The following is a 19728-nucleotide window of genomic DNA, read 5'->3' as shown; positions in this document are numbered from 1 at the left end:
TGCTCTTTAAAAAGGAAACATTGAGAAAGTGAGAAATAAGGAATTTCCCTAAAGAAGTCTAATCTGAGCTTTTGCTGAGCAGCTTAATCCACTGGCATTTGCTTAAAACAAATGAAGCCACCTCACTCCAGAGAGCAGATTCTCCTCCTTCCTGCCAAACACTGATTTTTCTTACCTTTGCATAGCAAAAGATATTTAAGAAGTACTTGGTTTCCCCCCTTAAGGGAAGCCACCATTCTTCTAAAGCCTTAAGCACTGATTACACAGCCTTCACCAGTGTAAGCAGAGGACAAATGTCATTGAGAATAAAAAGGTGTTGCTCAATAACTTACTTTAGCAACCTGGCAGCCTGGTGAACCCACAGCTCCTGAGCAGCAGCTGTAATGAGTTTCCCATCCACCTAGCACTGAAAGAGCAAGACATAAGAGTCAAAGAGAGGAGTCCTGTTAACAAGAGACCTAAACTTTAGCTCTCACATGCAAAGATATGCTGGATACGCACAGCAACAATAATGTGTCAAAGGGGAAAATTAAGTATGGATTAACTCGCAACAACCTAAAGAGTTTAAGTCCCTCACACTCAGCCAAACTCCAGAAGCCACATGGATGCTCTGACAGAAAACCACAGCAGAGCTCAAACTAGGTTAGTGTCTTGCTGCAAATGAATTCAACCAAGACCAGGAAACTGTCCTGGGCAGTGACAGACATCTAGTGCTCCCAAATCAGCCTCCTAAAAAGACTGTTTTTTTTCAAAAGGTTCAGGAAGGTTTTTTTCTTTTGCTTTTTTTTTTAAACTGAAAGATGAACAACCTCTGCTCCAGCCCCATTACTTCCCAGCAGCTCTTTGCAAGGCTATTTCAGCAGCAGCAGGGCCACCCAGTGACAAAACTAGGAACTGTCACAACCTGTGAGCATGACAAGCCCCAAAAGCCACAAAATGTTCCAGAGCAACTCAAACCTGAGGCAGATTCTGAGCTGGGAGCTAGAGCACAGCTAGCACATGACTAAGCCCTCTTTGAAGAGATATACCTCTCTGCTTGCGTAGCCTTCCCCAGTGATGGACACACTCCTCTTTCCGAATGCAGTTTCCAGAGGGTGAGACCATGTACTTGGTGCCACAGCGACAACAGATCCTGCAGGAGGCTTTAAGAGAAGAGACAAGCAAGAGTCAGGTCACTAGAAATCCTTCACCTGTTAAATTTGTCCAAAGTAGAAGTAAATCAGAACCACTCAAGCCCCAGACACCAGTGGAACAACTTCTGTTAAAAGGGATTCCAAATATTGTTTTGAACTCCCATAAAGACATAGAAATCCCTCTGAAAATGCAGTCCCATAGCATTTGCCCCGCAAACACTTCTCAGAGGCAAACATAAGACTCCCTAGTGTTTCTGGTGTGCAACATCAGCTCCACCACAGTTCACATCAGCATTTGCTGTGTTGTTTCTCCATCCACAGTAAATTACATTGTACTTTAACACAGTTATTTTAAGAAACAGGATAAATAAGTCATTCTTTGAACATCAGAGCTAATGAAGCCTGGTTTCCAGGGGATCTGTGCCTTATCACTTCTAAATGACATTTGAGTTCTTCCTGGGCACAGCTTTTATGTAAGGATTCTCCAGCATCTAAAAACAGGAGTGCTTACAACACAGCCTGGCCTACCGAGGGGGCAGTTACAGACTTCTCCCTCCCAGCACCTGTGGTTATACTGCTCACAATTCAGAGGAGGGAGATGCACAAAGCCACAGTGAAGGAGTTTACTGTCATGCTTCTGATGTTCTAGCGTAGGCATTTAAGCTGCTAGCACATTCCCAGCTCTGCACAACACCAGTCCAGACCATTTTTGTGCACTGACCATGGTCACAGCATTAACTGAAGCTATTGCTAGTCTGTTCAGTAAGAACAAATTCAAAGATCCTGCAACATCTACAGGAAACTAGAACCAGGAACATAACCTCAGAATCCTATAAAACAGCTGGCTGGTTAACTAGAGAAATGGGCTCTAACAAATACAGTACTTGACAGCGTTAATGCAGGAGAGCTTTCGTACAGGTTGCTTCAGCAACCCCTGGACAAATGTAGACACAAGGTGTTAACATGGATGAGCACTTAACACACTTTAGTGAGCTCTCTCCAAAGAGATGCTCAGAGGAGTGTGGCAAGGCACCTCACGGTATATCCTAAGTACGTGTTTCATCCCTGCTGCATCACAGCTTGCTCTAATCAGCGTTTGAGAAGCTTAAATGCTGCTACAGGAGTTCAGAAAATTCAGGCAGAAGAGGATACCACCCTGTCCTGAGAAAACCCTGGTGATTGTTTTGTCCAGTTACAAAAAGGGCTTTTGGGAACCTCTTGGCCCAGCGCTGCCATGAGACAAGCAGAAAACCGTGTAATCCAAACCAGCAAGGCATGACCCACTGCAAAAAGCAGCCTCTCTCCTCTGCGACCGGCTGGCCTGCAGAGGCAGAGGTCACAGCCAAGGAGACACATCACAACAGGAGCAAATGGCTCCACACTGAGACCAAGAACATCTTTATGCAAAAAGACCATTTGCAAGCAGGACAGGCGTCTCTAGTCCTGTGTCTAGCAAACCTTGCAGAATGAAAGAGCCAGCAGAGCTTACAGTCAATTGTTTTCTTCTCCTCTGCCGTGAAGAGGACAGCGCGACCGGGCTTCTCTGGGTGAGGCATTGGGTAACCATTTTCCTTTAGCTGCTCCTCAGTCATCAGATACTCCTTTAGTCGCCGGTATAAGGCGGCTCCTGCACACAAAGGCAATGCTGAAGCCAAATCACTTAAGTAGGGACCGTTTCTCTTACTGTTTTTTGCTTTGTCAAGCCTTCTGGCAGGGACTCCCACTATTTTAAACTTGTTTCCACTGCCTTTGTTCAGGACTGACAGAGAAATAAGCACCAGGGCTGTTTTAAAAATCTGGTCATTGGTGCACAAGCTGATTTAACCTCTTCAACAACCAGCATTAAGTCTGGAAAACACAGGCTTATTCTGGAAACAGAATTCCTCCAAAAGGCCCATCTTCAGGCCTTTTTTGTTACCAATGTGAGACTTCTCCCATTTTAACGTTTTAAATGCTTTAACCGGTAATTTGTAACACAGCCCAAAGAATACCCCTCAAAGGCCACCCACAGCTAGCTAAAAAACTCATTATTGGAAGCTTTCTTCCTGCTGTTGATTTCAGGCTGCTCATTTCATTTCACAGAATAATTATAACTTGCACTCTGCTCAATATCTCCTCTTTTGCCACTGCGTTAAACCCTTCCAATATTGCTGCGTACCCTTTGATGTTGCTTAGCTGACCTATACAGGCCCTTTTAGGCTTTCTCCATGTCAATCCCTTCTGCTCCATGGCCTCCCTGTCTCTCCTCTGATCTCCTCAACAATTTGCCTACATCTCTTGGCAACCAAAATACCCATAACCAATTTGAGCCAACATGAATAATGCTTCTGGCACAATCCTTTGGCTACAATCTGACCTTATTATGCCATTTCTAAACATGAAAATGAGCCCTGCAGAGCAGATGGAGATATTTGTAAGTTTACCTTTTAAACCCACAGGCACATTGTAAAGTACCGCTTCAGGGCAAGAAATTTAAAGTAAAATCCAGGCAGAAATAAAAGCCCAAAAGTCAGTAATACCCAAAACACAAGAGGCAGCTCGGAACAGTTACTGATGCTACATCAAAGCCACACGACTACATCAGTGAACTTGTAGCCCAAAGCAGGGAAGTAAGGAAGGTGCTGATCAGAGTGGCGTGCCATTAACCGAGCCACTCTGTAGCACTGTACTGCAGTTAGGTAATAACTCATAACTCTGGCCCACAGATAAATCGCAGCACTTCATGCATCAGCAAGATCCTGCTCTCCCCCGTCACAGCGTTATACCTCCAGCTATAATTTGCAGGTTACAGCCTCACAGGAGCAGGGTCTTACCTGTTAAATCCTCTGCTCTCAAGCTCCCTGACCGGTTTAGAGTAAAGCTTGTCTTAGCAGCAAGCTTCCCTCCCAGAACAGCTTCATGGGACACCACTTTCTTGTTACTTGTCTCTGCAGCGAGAAGAGGGAAGAAAAAACAGGACACAGATCAGGTACCCAGCCGAGCAAGAGTAAGCAACTTCAGTTCTAGAGTTTGGGGCACTACGCATCAGCAAAAGGACTGCATTTATCCTCTTGAATTCTTACTCTGCTCCAGAAATCAGTACGTGTAAGGTGGTGGCCTAGCATTTTCATTCCAGCACTACGGGGAGCTTTCTGTTTGCACTGTCAGCCCACAGCAACTTTAAGGGTAGCATTTTTACAGTTCCCTTGGAAACTCTGGTAGCTCTACCTGCTTACTCGGCACAGCAAGCCTTCCTCCTGACCAAAAGCAAGAGAGGACTAAGCGCAGAAGCAACTCGACCCAGTCATGTTCTGCATGGTGGCATCACCCACCCACAGCAAGCAGCTTTGTTGTTAGGTCTCTGCAGACCAGACTCCCACACTGAATCTTTCAACTTCCTTTAGAAAGGAGCTTCAGAGCTCTAGAATATGCTCAGCACATCAGATAATGGCAGATCGGTGCTTTTTACTAATCATTAACTGGCAGCCCTCTCCTAAAGGCCAGCCTCCCAAGTTCAGCCGCTCTGACTAATGGCCATGAAGGTAATGAAGACAGAGGGGAGAAAAGGGAAGAGACCAGGGAAAAAAATTCAGAACAGCACAAATTGATTGTTTAATGTACCCTCTCGAGAGCCAATAATGAAATGTCTTAACCCTCTTGGCTCCTCTCTTGAAGCTTAATGTGTGTAACATTTCTGTGGTGATGGACGCGTCATTCACTTTGAAGGCATCATGTGAAAGTTACTCCATTAGCAGGGCTTTTCATTTTAAAGAACTTGTGCTAAAAAAAAAAATCCATGTGGCATTATCTCCATTTAGGTTCAGACAGCCAACAAAGCATTGCAGGACTTGCCTCTTGAAGGCCCATTAAAGCTTGCCAGACTAAAAAGCTAACTGGAGTTGTTTGCCTTTCAGCATAATGCTTCTGAGAAATGGGTCTGTCTTTTCAACAAGTTTCTCTCCATGGCTTCTAATCCAAGCAGGGCTCCGATTATTAAACCACAAATGTGGTACGTACTGTTCATACTGGTCGGGGAATTGGGCGCTAGGCTTCGGAGCTTCTTTAAGGTGTTCACTGCCACATTCAGGTAGATGTTGCGACTGGTGCTACGTTCATAAGCCACCTTCTCTTCTGACAGAGCCTGCAAACAATGCAATTCATTACTACATACTCTTTCCACTACTGCTTTTGGAGGAAAAAAATGTTTGGCTCTTAAAATACAGAATCCAGGTATGATCGCAAAAAAAATTTGCCTGTCAAGGAATCAAGTAATAAAGTGAAACATGGCAAATATATACTGGTTCTGGGGCCTGCCTTAGGTGAGTAACAGGAAAAAAAATAATTGTATTTAAAACAAAGTGCTGGAAGAAGCATTTTCATGTGAAACCTTTGCTGACAGATTAACAAAGCAGTTCTAGAACTGCCTGGGAAAAGGTATTTTCCCCGCTTCGGTGGCAGTGTAAGATTAACTGGCAAGAAAAGGAATTTGGGTCCAAGAAGTGACCGTTTGCCAAACAGGAGCATTCCCCCTAGGGAGCTGTGAAGGTGAAACCCCACAAACAAAATCCTCATGGCACCTGCTTTGGTTACAACACACCACACAATGTCCCATATTTACCCAACTAACATTAATGACTAAAGTTTTCCAATAAAGCGCATTACATTCTCAACTCTGCTTTTGGAAATCCTACTCTATTATTCCCTACTGCTAGAAGGCTCCTTAAAAGCCTCACAAGTGCATAAGCAGCAAGTTTTACCAATTACATCTACCTTAGACACTTACCTCTGCTGAACACTTAGATTCCAGGTGGTGTTTGCTGCTGTACCAGAGAAAAAGGCCTTTCTGTACAGCTTGACCATAACACACATTCCCCTACGTCCCTCTTCTGGGGTTATTAAAAAGATCACTCATGCTTTGCGAATGAAGGGAAAGATGGGATTTCCTACTGGAAACCCCCACTGGAATTACACTTGCTGTTGCCCAGTTTGGAATTATTTAATGCCAGTCTCCTCTACAGGGTTGTATGTGGATAGGAGAGTTTTCTGGGCTTGCTGCAATTTTAGGTTTTAGCCAAGGTAGAGGATGTTATTCTCTGCTGCAGACTTTATTCATAAGCAGCAAGCATCAGTACAGACCTTGTCAAATGCTTCCTGGGAGGAGGAGCAGAATTTCAGGCACTCATCAATGAAGAGATTGAGATATCTTTGACGAATGTTTGTTGGGACTTTAGCACCAAATTCTGTGGGAATAACAGGCCTCTGTAAGCTGGCACTCTAGAGGTGAGACAGAGAGAAAGAGGCTATTCAGGGTTTAAGTAGTATGTTGCCTTGAGAATCTCACATTTCTGCTATGTTAGTGGCATGACTTCCTTTCTGAAAATCTGCCCAAAGCTAAATATAACGTGCATCGTTTTTAGTACTAAAAACACCACTTGAAGCTTTTGTGCCACTTTTAATATTTGTACTTCAAAACACAACCATGTTTCATTATGCAACTCATCCAGCAGCCAAGGACTCCCAGTGGCATTAGTCACAACAGCACGTTTACACATACAAGCATTCCAGACCATGAAAATAATGACATTTACATTAGGAGATTCAAGATTAGCATGATACCAAGCCCCACGCTTGGACTTGGAGCTGTGAACACATGACACCAGTTATGTGCATGACAGACATGGTTTTCTCTTCAGCACTCTGGTGTGAAGAGAGAACAGGAGGCCCACCCCTGCCAGGCTGGCAGCCAGCTAAATCATCACACTTTCTGTGGGATTCCTGTAACTTTACTGCATTGAGGTTTTTTTTCTTCCTTTTCTAATGCCAATCATGATGCTCCTGAAAGGATTTCCCCCTTAAATTGAATGACACCTTCATGCATAAAAACTACATGTTGGACCAACCGAGTTACGATCTACCACTGCAGTTTTCCATTTAACACCAGTTTATTCACCAAATCAACAAAATTTGCCTCTTTTTTGGAGAGGAAACCGTTTGTTCACCTCTAAAGCACCCAACTGTTTTGTCAGTCCTTCTCCATCCCACCCAAGAGATATCCATAAACCAAACCATCTAATGCAATTTGTAATAAAAAGACCTCTATAGAAGATATGAGCGCATTCGAAGGGGAGCAACTAGTCCTATTTCAATGGAAAGAATGCTCATGAGATTGCCACTTTGATGCCCTGTTCAAGGGGCATTTTCATTATTTCATTCATCATTTTCATATTTTTTCTTATGTGATAATATGATATGTATTTTCTAACTTCTAATATGATACCCTTAAGCACCTCTGTAACACTGGTAAATATTTTATCCCTTCAGTGGTTCTTTTATTTTTGATCAGCTTCAAATAATGTTACTATGGTGGCTTTTTGGGTGGGGAAGGAAGAAAATGACTTTTCACTCCTACAGAAGTAATCAGAGCATGTTATGATATATCTTGATACACAATATCATCAGTAAAGAAAGATATCTTTAATCAAGTCCTGGCACTAACCACATTCCTTGCCATCCACTCCAGCAAACAGCTTCTTATGCCATCCACACGCTGCTACACGAGGAACTCTGTTCTGAACTGTCTCAGCGAGTAACATGTTCCCCAGTGCTCATGGGGAAAAGGAGGGACTTGTTTGCTAAGGAACTCATCCCAAAAGTCCCCAAAGGCTGGGCAGGTATCCTGGGGCAGGGGCTGGGAAGAGAGTTTTTCCCTCAAATATTAACAGCAGCATTAAGTTTAAATGATCCCATTTTAACTACTAGGCTCTTTTCATTAGTGCCCAACAACAGGCCAAGGGGCAACGGGCACAAGCTGGAACACGGGAAGTTCCACCTGAACATGAGGACAAACCCCTTTGCTGTGCGGGTGCCAGAGCAGGGGCACAGGCTGCCCAGAGAGGCTGTGGAGTCCCTTCCCTGGAGACATTCACACCCCGCCTGGACGCGGCCCTGTGCCCCTGCTCTGGGTGTGCCTGCTCACGCAGGGGGTTGGACGGGATGAGCTCCAGAGGCCCCTTCCAACCTCCACCATTCTGTGATTCTGTGATATAGGTCACTGTGGGACATTATTCATAACCACCCTCCTCAGCATAGCCCACAAAGCCCAGAAGGACATTAATCCAGCCATGCCTTTTGAACACGAGAGGCTCCAAGTCCCTGAGAAAAAACAGCTACACACCTAGCCAGACAGCACAACAGAAGACTCAAACTGAAGATGAGTGATCAATATTCAAAGAGATCAGAGTAGCACTTAAGTATTTCTATCTTTTTTAAGCTCCTACCCCTCAAGTGTTTAATTTTTTATACAATGCTATCGAAGAAAACCACAGGAAAAAACAAACCCATTTAATCAACCTAATCAAAACACCGCTCTTCAGAGAGTGCTAAGTTCAGAGCAGCACAGTTAAACATATCACCCTCAATGGGGAATGACCAGAAAGACTTCAAATTTCTCTTACCTGTAATGAGGGGACATGTGCTATCCTTTTGGGCACAATGGTGCTGGTGGTCTTTGAAGCCATCCCAGCTAAGGTGCAAGCCTTCAGAGAAAGGGTGGATGCTTCAGAGTCATTGGAAGGTGTGACACTCCTGCCAGCCACAGTCATCTTACCACTCATGAGGCCTGCAAGAAACAGAAAACACATTTAGGTAGAAATCCTATCACTGGGCTTCGAGTTGCCAGAATGAGCTTAGTATAAAAAGCCCATGCTGCAAGCTGTGACTTTTTCAAATGGAAGTCTCCAAAGGGATACAAGTCAGGTAATTTTACCACCTTCCAGGCAAGGATGAAGGAACCTTCCAGCAGGAAACGTGCCTTGTTTCTGTTTGTTTAGGGGTAACTGAGTCAGCAGAGTTTAAAGAGGTAACCCTGTCAGCTATAGTGCCCTAACTGCCCATCACGTCAGCTCTGAGTGCTTCCAACTACAAAAGGATACCAAGGAGCGTTAATTACTACTTCCCTCCTGCCTGTGCCGCCTCCAAAGGTTTGGCTGGAAGAGCGAATGAGGAGCAAACACACTCCAAGGAAGAAAAGAAAAAGAACAGGCTGAAGCGAGGGAGGCTGCGTGAGACAGACAGGGGAACGGGGGTATACATCTAATCTGTTGCTTTTCAGAACAGGATGGAATTTCTCAGGAGAAAGACCTTCCACCGGTCACTATCAGAAAAGTCATGGCCAATGCTACACGTCTCCTGATAGCTTCACATCTGCTCAGAAGTTTAAACAGATGCCAGCATGTTTCAACATGGGGGAGGACAGGACATCACAAACAACACTGCTGGCTTACTTTGTTTGGCTGCTGTGGAAAGGGCTGCATTTGGCATGTGAGCAATCCTCTTTTCTCCTGGCAAGAAGAGAGAGGCCTTTTGAACGGCCGCAGCCAGCTGTGCTGCCTGCTGCTGAGCCAGCTGGATCCTCTGGTAACAGACCTCTTGAGCGGTGGGGGGACGGTATGGCCGGACTACAGGCTTGCTCAGGACCTCCACCTGCACAGACAAAAAGTTTTAGAGCCAGCATGCTTGCCTGCTCAATCCCCACCCTCTGGCTTCCATTCACCTAAGAAAAGTCTCTTTTCCTCAACCCCTCTCTGTTAGCAAATCCAGGGTTTTGAGAGAAGATCCCAATCGTCTTCCAGAACAAAATATTTAGTCACCCACTAAAAAACATGACATTAATGACTCACCCTCAGGCAAGGCCTTCCAGCACTCCGGCATGTTCCTAAATTGGTAGGTGGTATTTGAACTGCGTGTTTAATGGCATGATGTTCCCCATCACTGCGCCTAACCCACTTCTGGACTCTGTCAATACTCTCAGCTCTACAGTCTTGTGCTAGAAAATTAATCTACCCCCATGCTGCCTACTGCATGCTTCTTTAGTTTATATTGCAATGAAAAAAAACCAACCAACTATTCTCCATTCCCCTTTGCCACATGATGCTGAGTTTTACAGCTCTCTCCCTGTCTTTCCCATGCTGAAGAACAACCAGTGCCATCTACCCTTGCAGCAGCTCCCCACCTCTCAGCAGCCTCGTTTCAGGTCTCTAGTTCCTGTAGCTACTTAAAAGTCTCACATATATTTATGGAATTAGAGCATTACATAAACTGAGCACTGAATTTTAAACAGGCTCTGCCCCTGCCCACTTCTGGAGGCATTTCACTGCTTCAGCCGTTACTAGCACAAACAAGTTACACATGCATTTCCTTTGATGTCCAAATTTAGGTTGCAGGAAAGGTGCCAGAAATTATGCCAGCAAAGAGAGAAGTTTTCTAGCAGCAGAAGTACAAGAGAAGCAGCAGGAGTACAAACTTCTCCACACTACTTAATAACCTTTAAAATGTGAGAAACAGGCCTTCCCTCCTGAAATTTCTTCAGAGAAGGCTGCGCTCACGCAGCCCATGTGTAACGTGGCATTTCTGAGACCGCAAATTGGGGGCAAGCTGGCACCTCCTGCATTACTGGTCTCTGATGCTGACACCAGCTTCTGGATACCAAACTGAGTGCAGTCAGCCATTAAATCATAATTACAGACTTCCGAGCAGGACAGAACACTCATTTTCTGCCTCACCTTCAATTCCTTTGGCCCACCATTTCCCCAGCAACTAAACTAGAACTCAGCTCCCTCCCCTTCTGCTTGCTCAGTCCTTAAGTTATAAATCACAAGGAAGACCGAGCAAATATTTGATTTGAAGGGACATGGCAAAGCACGAGCCTCAACACTGCGCATAAAAGCAGCAGTTCAGGTCTTATAGCACCTCCTGAACAGACTTGGCAGCAGCGCCAAGCTGAGATATCCCAGGGGACGCACGTCCCGTTGCACCCTCACAGAGGCTGCTGATGAGCGCACCAGATCAGCTCTGCCCCAATGGCTGTGCTGGGGCTCACATCTTTGGAAAGCATTTTGGGATCAGCTGTCACATTAAGAAAATGCATTTAAAAGATTTGTACGTGCCTAAAAGGCACCTATTTACAATAAATATTTGAGTTAATGAATTTCCAACCCATTTGCTTCAGTCTTTTATCTCTTCACTTTGGAAGAAAGGGCCCTTATCAAAATGCATGAACTGGCTGAAGATATGTAGTTAAATAAAAACACATGGTATTGACCTCAGGGCTTCAAATTATTAAAAGCAAAGAAACCTTTTCTAGGCAGAGAGGAAAGGAAGAACAATTAATTTGGACTACCCAGCTCAAATCAGTGCATAAGCCTCCACTCTTATCCTGCTGGAACATAAAACTGACTAATCTGTGCTGAGCACCTGGAGGGAAACACATTAAACCCTCAGAGAAAACATGAATTAAAATCCCAGTGAGAAAGAAATTTTAAAAAATCAGAGTTGTCTTCCTTGCCTTTTTTTTTAATCTTCTCCTCTGTACTTAAAGTATTTTCACAACTGTGAAAGAAGAATATCAAACAAGATATTGTTGATATCTTGGCTGATTCAGAACAGATACGAGGTAATGGTTTTAAACATCTGAGAATTCCTACAGCTATCTTTTAGGCCCACGAGACAAAGAAAAGTACCGTCAGACACAGACTGACCTTGTGTCTGGCTAATTTTTATCTAAGTGATTGAATGAAGCTATACTGTAGAAAAATGAACACCTTAATTTATCCCAATGTGTTACAAGGTACAGAATCCATTTACTCTTCCAAAGCTCACCCTTGGTTTTATGAAAGTTTATTAGAGTTTTGCTGCCATTTGTAACAGATGCCTAACCATGTTTTTCAAAAATCAGAAAGGAGATGAAAGAAATCTGACATAGACGGATTCCAGTGCAAACGACACATATGCTACTGCCTGAACCTGGGACTGCATCATTTTCCAGTGTTGTAACAGGACAGAAAATCCTCACTTTAAAGAATCTAAACTTTTGCTTCTAAAAGCTGCACTTACATTTCCTTGTTTGACAAGATGAGAGATCCTTCTTTTTTGGCCAGGAAACAAGGTAGTTAAATTATCTTCTGTCTTTTCTTCATTCCCTTCCTCTCTGGATAGCTGAAACACAAAAGAACAAACTTCCAAAACTGAATGGACTTGAAGATCCCTCTCAATGAGGAAACCTGAAAAGTCTCCTTTTGGCTTAACAGAAAGTCCTCGCAGGTGGCAGGTGAGAACAACATGTACTCAGCTGCCAAACTTCTAAAACAAACCTCGACTGGAACCCAAGAGCCACCAGTGAAGCCAGCAAACAGCAGCGTGACAGTTCCCACCCAAGCAGTCGCTCCACAAGCTGTGCACTAGGCAGCACTGGCATGATTCAGGACAGCCCCCACCTGACACAAGAGCCTTGAGCACCCTTCTCCTGCCAGCTGCTCACACACCTCGCCTTTCATGGCATTCTTAAAATCCAGGGGGGTTTGGTTTTTTTGGTGGTGGGGTTTTTTTTGTTTGGTTTGTTCCCCCCCCAAGAACTTAGGAGCTGACTCGTTTCTGCCCTTGTGTAACATGCTGCCAGAGCAGGTCCCACAAACCTGCTTGACACCAAACCACGGTGCCCCTACTCCATGTTTAGGGAAACACTTCTCTGCAGTTTTACCCACAGCCATATCTGCAGAAAGGCTGCGGTGACAAATCCCCAGGTCACACACTTGTACGGCCAGAAACCCAGGAAGAAGTAACAGCACCTCTCCAGCTAAAGCTACTTCTGAGCTAACATCTCGGACTTGCTGCTGGGGGAAACCACTTTAAAGCCTTCTTTGAATTTGACTTGGCTGTTCTTTTATACAAAACACGCTTCGCAAGTTTATTTTGCAAAACTCTAGCTGCTCTCCAGTCAATCTTGCTTTCAGTTTTCCAACACAACCCCTGGCAAAGCTCTGAGCAGAGGCAAAGTTGACAATCTCTTAGAAATTCAGCGCCAGAGCTGAAGGCTGGATTTGGGGATGAGCTCAGGCTCCACTTGGGCTGTGCTTGTGTTCGTCACCACAAGGGCATTCTGGATGAGCACTTCACACTGAATCACTTCGCTCTCTAGGAACTCGGTAAGTCTGTTAATTCAGTTACATGCCCAATAAACTCTCTCACAAAGCAATCCTTCACAGTGGAAAAGTACCACACTGCCCACATGTATCTCTTCCCTTGGGACTAGGACATTACTGAGACCAAATGACGTGGGCTCCATCTATGAAGTTATTCCTCAAACAAAAAAATTCCCCATGACCAATCCTACATGCCAGAAATGCAGCAGGGAAGCAGGTACCTACTTACAAACACCTACCTCGCAAAGGACCCCTCTGCTGCAATGCTCTTGTTCCTCCCTTTCCAAAACAGGGGGAAATTAAAATTTCAGTTCAGGGATATAAGGTAAAGCACGTGAAAAGGAAACACACGTGGCTGCTGACAGCTGAACATTGCCACTCTGCTGGAATTAACTGTTTGCAGTGAGTGGCAGCCCCTGGTTCAGCACTTTTTGAATTCAGTCCATTTTGAACCATCGTATTTTGAGAGCTCTAAATGGATTAGTATTTCCCACTATAGGTTGCGTGCCCTTATAGTACTTTCACTTAAACCAGGCAATTTGAAGAAACAAAGCCAAAAATAAAGAGCTCATTCTTAGCTTGGAATTACACTAAACACTGAAAAAAGCAAGCTGAATTTTAAACAAGCAAAATCAAGTAATGCTTAATAGTTCAGAAGGAAATCATTATACACAACTGCTTTATACAGTTTCTTCTACCGAGGTATTTCATAGAAGTGTAAAAAAGGTCTTTACTTGTCAGGAACACAGACTTCTCTCAGAACAGATCGGGGACATTATTCCAACATGGAGTTCAGCAAAACATTTTAATAGTCCAGCTATTCTTTTCAAAAGATGAGCTCTCCTCCCCACACTGCTCGCTTTGCCCTCCACATACAGTCATGAATGGAAGAATTTTGTTCACGGCCACTTCACCCACCCAACTAACAAAAGCCTGAAAACCAGCACCAATTCCTGATGCCATCTTTAGAACAAAAGTCAATAAACAACCACACCAGGAGAAATTGGCTTTCCACCATGCAGTCGCCTGGTTCCTGCTGCACTCACCCTGCCCCTCCTTCAGATCAATAACCCCAAAGGGAGCCTCACTGTGTCTGAAGGGGTCTAAACTGGAACGCACTAGAAGCCCTGACAGAGTCCCAGTACCTCCATTATCTTTGGGACACAGGATAGCTGCAGCTGAAGCCACTCTAACTCCTTGGACAGGCGCACTTGGCCTTTGGCCCTCCCGTTCCCCTGCACACAGAAGGCACCTGATTTTGTCCCCTTGCCCCACTAAGCCTCCCAGGTAATACAGCTGACTCAGCCACCCTGATATCTCCTCACAGCAGTCACATGTACCAGACAGATAACCTTACAGACTGGTTTGGGGTATTTTCTCAATGTTGCCAAATTTGTCACCTTATTCTTTTATTTAAAGTGCTCTCCAATCCAATTCCCTGAACACCTGCTCTGTACACAAGCAAAACCATCCCAACCAGAAAACCTGGGCGTGCTGGGTTGGACAGCAAGTCAAACAATCCCGCCCATGCACAGGCAGCTGATCCCGGGATCCGGGCTTTGCTCTTGCTGCCCAGTTGAACTCAGATGTCAGAACATGAAGGATGAGTTTTGTCTGCTCCTACTTCCCTGCCTCAGAGGCTGTTGGGATCACTGCCAGCAGCCGCTTTCTTTTACAGCAGCCTTTTACACTTGCTCCATTCTGTTTTAATCTTGGAAAATGAGGGTCTTGCATCCTCTAAGGACCACCTCACAGTCACTGGCAGAAGCCTTTTTATGTAAATGCTGTCTTTTTACCTCCTTATTCTGAAACCCCTTGTACCTTTTGAAGAAATTTTGCCCTCCATTTATTTGCACCACCTACAAGGTATCCAGAGATCCTCACAAAATATCTGCAGTACGCATTTAAAATAGGAAGCAGTAATTTGGGAAGTCTCCAGTGTCCAGTGCCAACTACGACTTACTTGCACCAACACATTATCCTGGTTCTACCAGCTGCTACATTCCTTAAACTACACTGCAACAAGAAGGGATCATCCAGATTAGCAAACTTGAATTAGCTTTGGAACACCCACAACGTACTCCCTGGAGCCTCTCCTCCAGCCATCCAGGCCACCATGGTTCTTAGGCCAGGTGGAGACAGAAGTAACCGATAAACCTGGAAGCTAAAGGCCTTCCACACAAAAGGTAATCAAACCCTTACATTTCACAGCAGCTTTTAATCCAGCAGGTAAATTCAGGTACAAACTCTTCAAAGCACTCTGTCATCACAAGGATGACATTCTTCAAACACATGGAGGCTCCCTCTGTAGCCCTCTTCAGCTACTTGAAATAAGCAACACCACTAAACTAAACATTTAGATGTGAGGGAACCAACCAACCCAAACCAGCATTACCTGTTTCCCCAGCCTTCCCTTGTCTTCAGTTTTCACATCTGTAGATTCATTAAAAATCCTGAGACACTCTTCCATTGTATCTGACTCAAAGTCCACATCTTTCTCAAGGATGGAATAATCAATGTCATCAGATGTTGAGGAAGACGATGATGACTTTGACAACTTAGAGTGCTTCACTTTCTTTGTCCCTTCATTTTCACTCTCAGAGTCTGAACCACAGTCATCACCATCCAAGTCCGAGCTCACATCAAGTAGTGTGGGTGGCAAAGGCTGGCCTTTGTCATCATCATCTCCACTCTCATCGCCAAACAGGTCAACATGACTCAAGCTCTGCTGCTTCCAACCCTTCTTTGGATCTCCTTTTTCTGTAGAACTGACCTTTTCTTTCTTTTGCTCTAGTGCTGGAGTCTTGGTCCCTTTCTCTTTGTTTTTACGATCACAGGTTTCTTTACCATTTTTCATATCAGCTGTTTTCAGCTTGGAATCTTTCTTGCTGCTCCCCAGCTTCTCTGTACTAGAACATTTGACAACACCCTCGCTCTTGTTTTTCCCTGAACTACTGCTGGTGGACTTAGATTTTTCTTTCTTAAGCCCATCTACTTTTTCTGACTTTTGTTTTTCAGGTTTCTTTAAATTCCCATCAGTTTTCACTTTGACACTTTTATCTTTGCAGTTTTCCTCTTCGTTCTTGGTTTTTAATTTTTCTTCTTTCTTGAGCATTTTGTCTTTCTCTGTATTTTTACTTTTCTCCTTCTTACCAACCTCACTGAGGCCAGGTGTTTTACTGACATCTGATTTCTTCCTTTTTGTTTTGTCTTTTGAGTCTTTGTTTCTATTTTCAATTTCCTGGTCATTCCTACCAGAACATGATTTTGCTGCTTTTGCATTCTTGTCTGATAAGTTTTTGGCAAGATTTTTCTGTGGGCTTGGAAGGTCTTCCACGTCATATTGTGGTGCCGCTTCTTTGCTATCCTGGGAAGCAAAGTCATCCAGTTTAGTGCTCTGCTCTTTGTTGGATAACCCGTCATTTGATTCACTTTCAGAACCAGCTTTTGATTGTGAACTAACAGAAGTTGGCTTATGTTCCACATCAGCCTCATCTTCAGAGGAAGAGAACCTGGCACACACTCCATAGTCATCAGCTACTTCACAGAGCTTCTTTCGCAATGGAGAATAGGATTCCTCATAACTAGACACCCTACCCCTTTTAGACCCCTTTGGCTCCTTTGTTGTAGCTTTGCTCAAAAGCCTGGCTGAGTAATTTGAAAGTGGGTCATACTCCAAGTCTGTAGAAGGCTTAGAGTCATCGATCACATATTTATTGCTAGTGACAGTGATACTATATTTTTTATTCTGTACTACAGCCTTGGGAACATATTCCAATGAGCTACCTTTAGATCGGGAAGTACCCAAAGTGTATTTACTTGACCAGCTAGCAGCAGCGAGAGGCATAGGGTTGTAGTCTGAGTTATTATTAAAGTTGTAACTACCCAGATTATATTCTAAGGAGGTAAATGAATCATTTTGTGTCCCAGCAGCTGACACAGGTGTATTTGAAATGAGCGAGGAGGCCTCTGAAACACTGAAGTCCTTCGTCGTTTCTAGCAGCTCCTCATACTTTTTCTGCTCTCTCTCAACTTCATTTTTGACTGCCTCAATTGCTTTGTTGACCAGCTCCAGCTCCAGAATACCAGGTGCCACATCTGTAATGTCAGCCAGAGCGCCATCCTCTGCCTCCAGCGAGGGCCTTGGAAGCTCTGGATTGTAGGGATCATACCCTCGTTCTGTAAAAGAGAAGGAAAAAATAATTTACTGCCAGCAATTTAGGTAAAATCTTCTTTGGAGTAAAATTTAAAAAATGTCTTTTTAAGGTCTGTTCTTATCAAAACCCAATACTGAAAGACACCACCAAAAGCCATGCTCTCATCACCACAGAACAGATGTTGGATACCAAAAGCCACTAGTGACATTCTCTGGCCAGTGGCAGGTCTGTGGCTAGACTAGATTTTACAAACTATTCCTGCACCTTAAGGACTAAAAATCTCTTAACAGAGTGCTTTTATTTCTCATGGAAAAGCTCCATAAATTAAATTTTCTTTGGGGCACCAAAGAATAATCACTGTATTAGGACCAAGAGGAACTGACTATACACAGAATTATCTGCTTAATCCAACAAAGCAACCAAAGGAGGAAAGAGGATTCCAGTAGAAACACTGTGGATTAGGTTCTCCTTTATCGATGCCAATGAAAGCCTCCAACACTCCTCACAGCTCAGTATTTCTCATGGCAGCTGCAGGAAAACCCATCTTATTTGAACTGACAAACTGAGTGCTGCCAACATGAAAAAACTACAGGTCCAAAGGCAACACAACTCAGCCATGCAGAACAACCACCAAGTCAGGAACATTAAACACCCAGAACACCTCATCCTTCAGACATTTGTCTTTTCAGACAAGTCCTTTAGGTGGCCTCTCTTTCACAGGCATTTCTAGGACTACAAACAGAGGATACGCTGTGACCATGCTGCACAACTCTTCCAACCACAGCTCTACAGGAGAGCTTTTGGTGACTCATGGTCCACCCTATGGAACAATATGGAAATGCTAAAGCAACCCATCCAAGGGACAATGTACAACTGGAGAGTCCGTTAAAGCTCATCTTGTAACGTTCATCTTGAAAAGGACATGGGAGCAGTTGTCACAAGCATAAACGCTCTCTACTTTCTGCCATGGTGTTCCAATCTCTCCCACCTACCTTTCCAACTCATGGTGAAAGGAAGGGACAAGGACATCATTCATGTGTGTGTGCAGAGTGACAGGCACCCTGCTTGCCAAAGATCAGGCAGGAAAATAACTTCTCCTTGAAAAAGTAGACTAGTAATGGGGGAACCCAGCAATCAAGTTGATAACTGCATTTAGCAGGCTAACAGAAGCTACAGGTAAGTTAAGGGCTGCTTTTTCACCTTGAACAGTTTTCAATCCTCATTTTATCATAGTGTCTGGATGCTGCTATTCCAGAGAAACTTCTTTCCTAGGATAGTAGTAAAACTGGCTTGCCACCATGAATATGTAGAAGGATAAAACAATAAGCAGAGAAAAAAGGGGAAAAAAAACAACCTCTCAGGTCTATCAGGGATGAAAGAATTTCTTCTAACAGCCAGAAACCACCAGTGTTTACAGGATTCATTTCTACCATTCTCACAAGACTGAATTTTTTCTTACTTTTTTTTTTTTTTTGAGAGGATCCATGAATGCATGGCTCCCTTTGGTAATAAGAAAAGAACCTGCCTAGCAGTTGGCAGAACTGGCCTCCAAGCAAGCAGAATAATGGAGACTGGGTTAAAATAAAGGCAGTGGTTTCATAAAACACTTTTTACCCCCTTGGGTCTGCAAAGGCTTTTTTCCAAACCAATTAGCTCCTGATTGAGCAGGGACTCCAGGTGATCAGAGCGTGATGTCACCATCTTCCAAAGAACAGTCTGAGCTGTGGTCAGGATCAGAAATGTGGGGGAAAAGGAACAAGGTGATATATTTCTATAACTAACTCCCCCTCCACCTATTACAAAGTGCTTTACAACTAAGACACAACAAGCATTTCCAGAACAAGCATCTGTGCTTCCCCATTAAAATGCCCAAGCACAGCTCACACCCTGGGGAAGAGAGGGAGGGTGAAGGCGGCAAACGAGAGCATCTCAGCAGATAGTGTACATTGGACAGACCAATATCCAGAGCCTCATTAGAAAAAGAAACCATGAAGAAATGCAGGTGACTAGGGAAAAACATCTAGGAACAAACCTAGATGCAAAGAGCATCATCGTCAAGGCTAGTATATATAAACAGATTATCAAAATAATTAGGTATGAAGACTAGCCTAACAGCTGACAAAGAACAGAGAGCCCTCCACACCCACCACCTCATTTCTCACCACTTTGTGAAACATCAGCTCCACAGTGGTAGAGAAGACCAGTGCAGTGAAGTCTGGAGGAGTCAGCTATCACCCCCTAACTCAGGAACAGAGACCTAAAATTTAGCACAAGCATTTTTAAGGGAACAGCTGTAAGGCTGGTAGTTTGTGCAGAGGTAAGCATTAGGTGGCCTATAAACAGAGGTGAGAACACAGAGTCTGGATCTAAAGACTTGCCAAAATAAAATAAACCCAAATATACTACCACACACAAAACACCAAACCCCAAACTACACAAAAGACATCTTGTCCATGCAGAAAAACAAACTGTTCTAAACATATC

General features: G+C 44.0%; 1 protein-coding gene across 2 annotated transcripts in view; it reads right to left on the bottom strand.

Moving 5' to 3' along the window:
• Window positions 1-19728, bottom strand: part of REXO1 (RNA exonuclease 1 homolog) — a 41521-nt gene that overhangs the window by 10933 nt on the left and 10860 nt on the right. Inside the window, exons 2-11 of one of the 2 annotated variants that reach the window (XM_075077940.1) lie at window positions 15483-17266; window positions 12003-12104; window positions 9395-9593; window positions 8567-8730; window positions 6249-6386; window positions 5130-5253; window positions 3947-4060; window positions 2623-2760; window positions 1029-1142; window positions 333-406 (exon numbers count right to left, since the gene is read on the bottom strand). In XM_075077940.1, coding sequence (XP_074934041.1) covers window positions 333-406; window positions 1029-1142; window positions 2623-2760; window positions 3947-4060; window positions 5130-5253; window positions 6249-6386; window positions 8567-8730; window positions 9395-9593; window positions 12003-12104; window positions 15483-17266 — 2951 coding nt within the window. The remainder of the gene's footprint in view (window positions 1-332; window positions 407-1028; window positions 1143-2622; window positions 2761-3946; window positions 4061-5129; window positions 5254-6248; window positions 6387-8566; window positions 8731-9394; window positions 9594-12002; window positions 12105-15482; window positions 17267-19728) is intronic. The other variant, XM_075077941.1, reaches the window with a different exon arrangement.

The sequence above is a fragment of the Phalacrocorax aristotelis genome, chromosome W, assembly GCF_949628215.1.
Source record: "Phalacrocorax aristotelis chromosome W, bGulAri2.1, whole genome shotgun sequence".
Classification (NCBI taxonomy): Eukaryota; Metazoa; Chordata; class Aves; order Suliformes; family Phalacrocoracidae; genus Phalacrocorax; species Phalacrocorax aristotelis.
The sequence above is the reverse complement of the archived record's forward strand: the minus strand, read 5'-3'. Positions and strand labels throughout refer to the sequence as shown.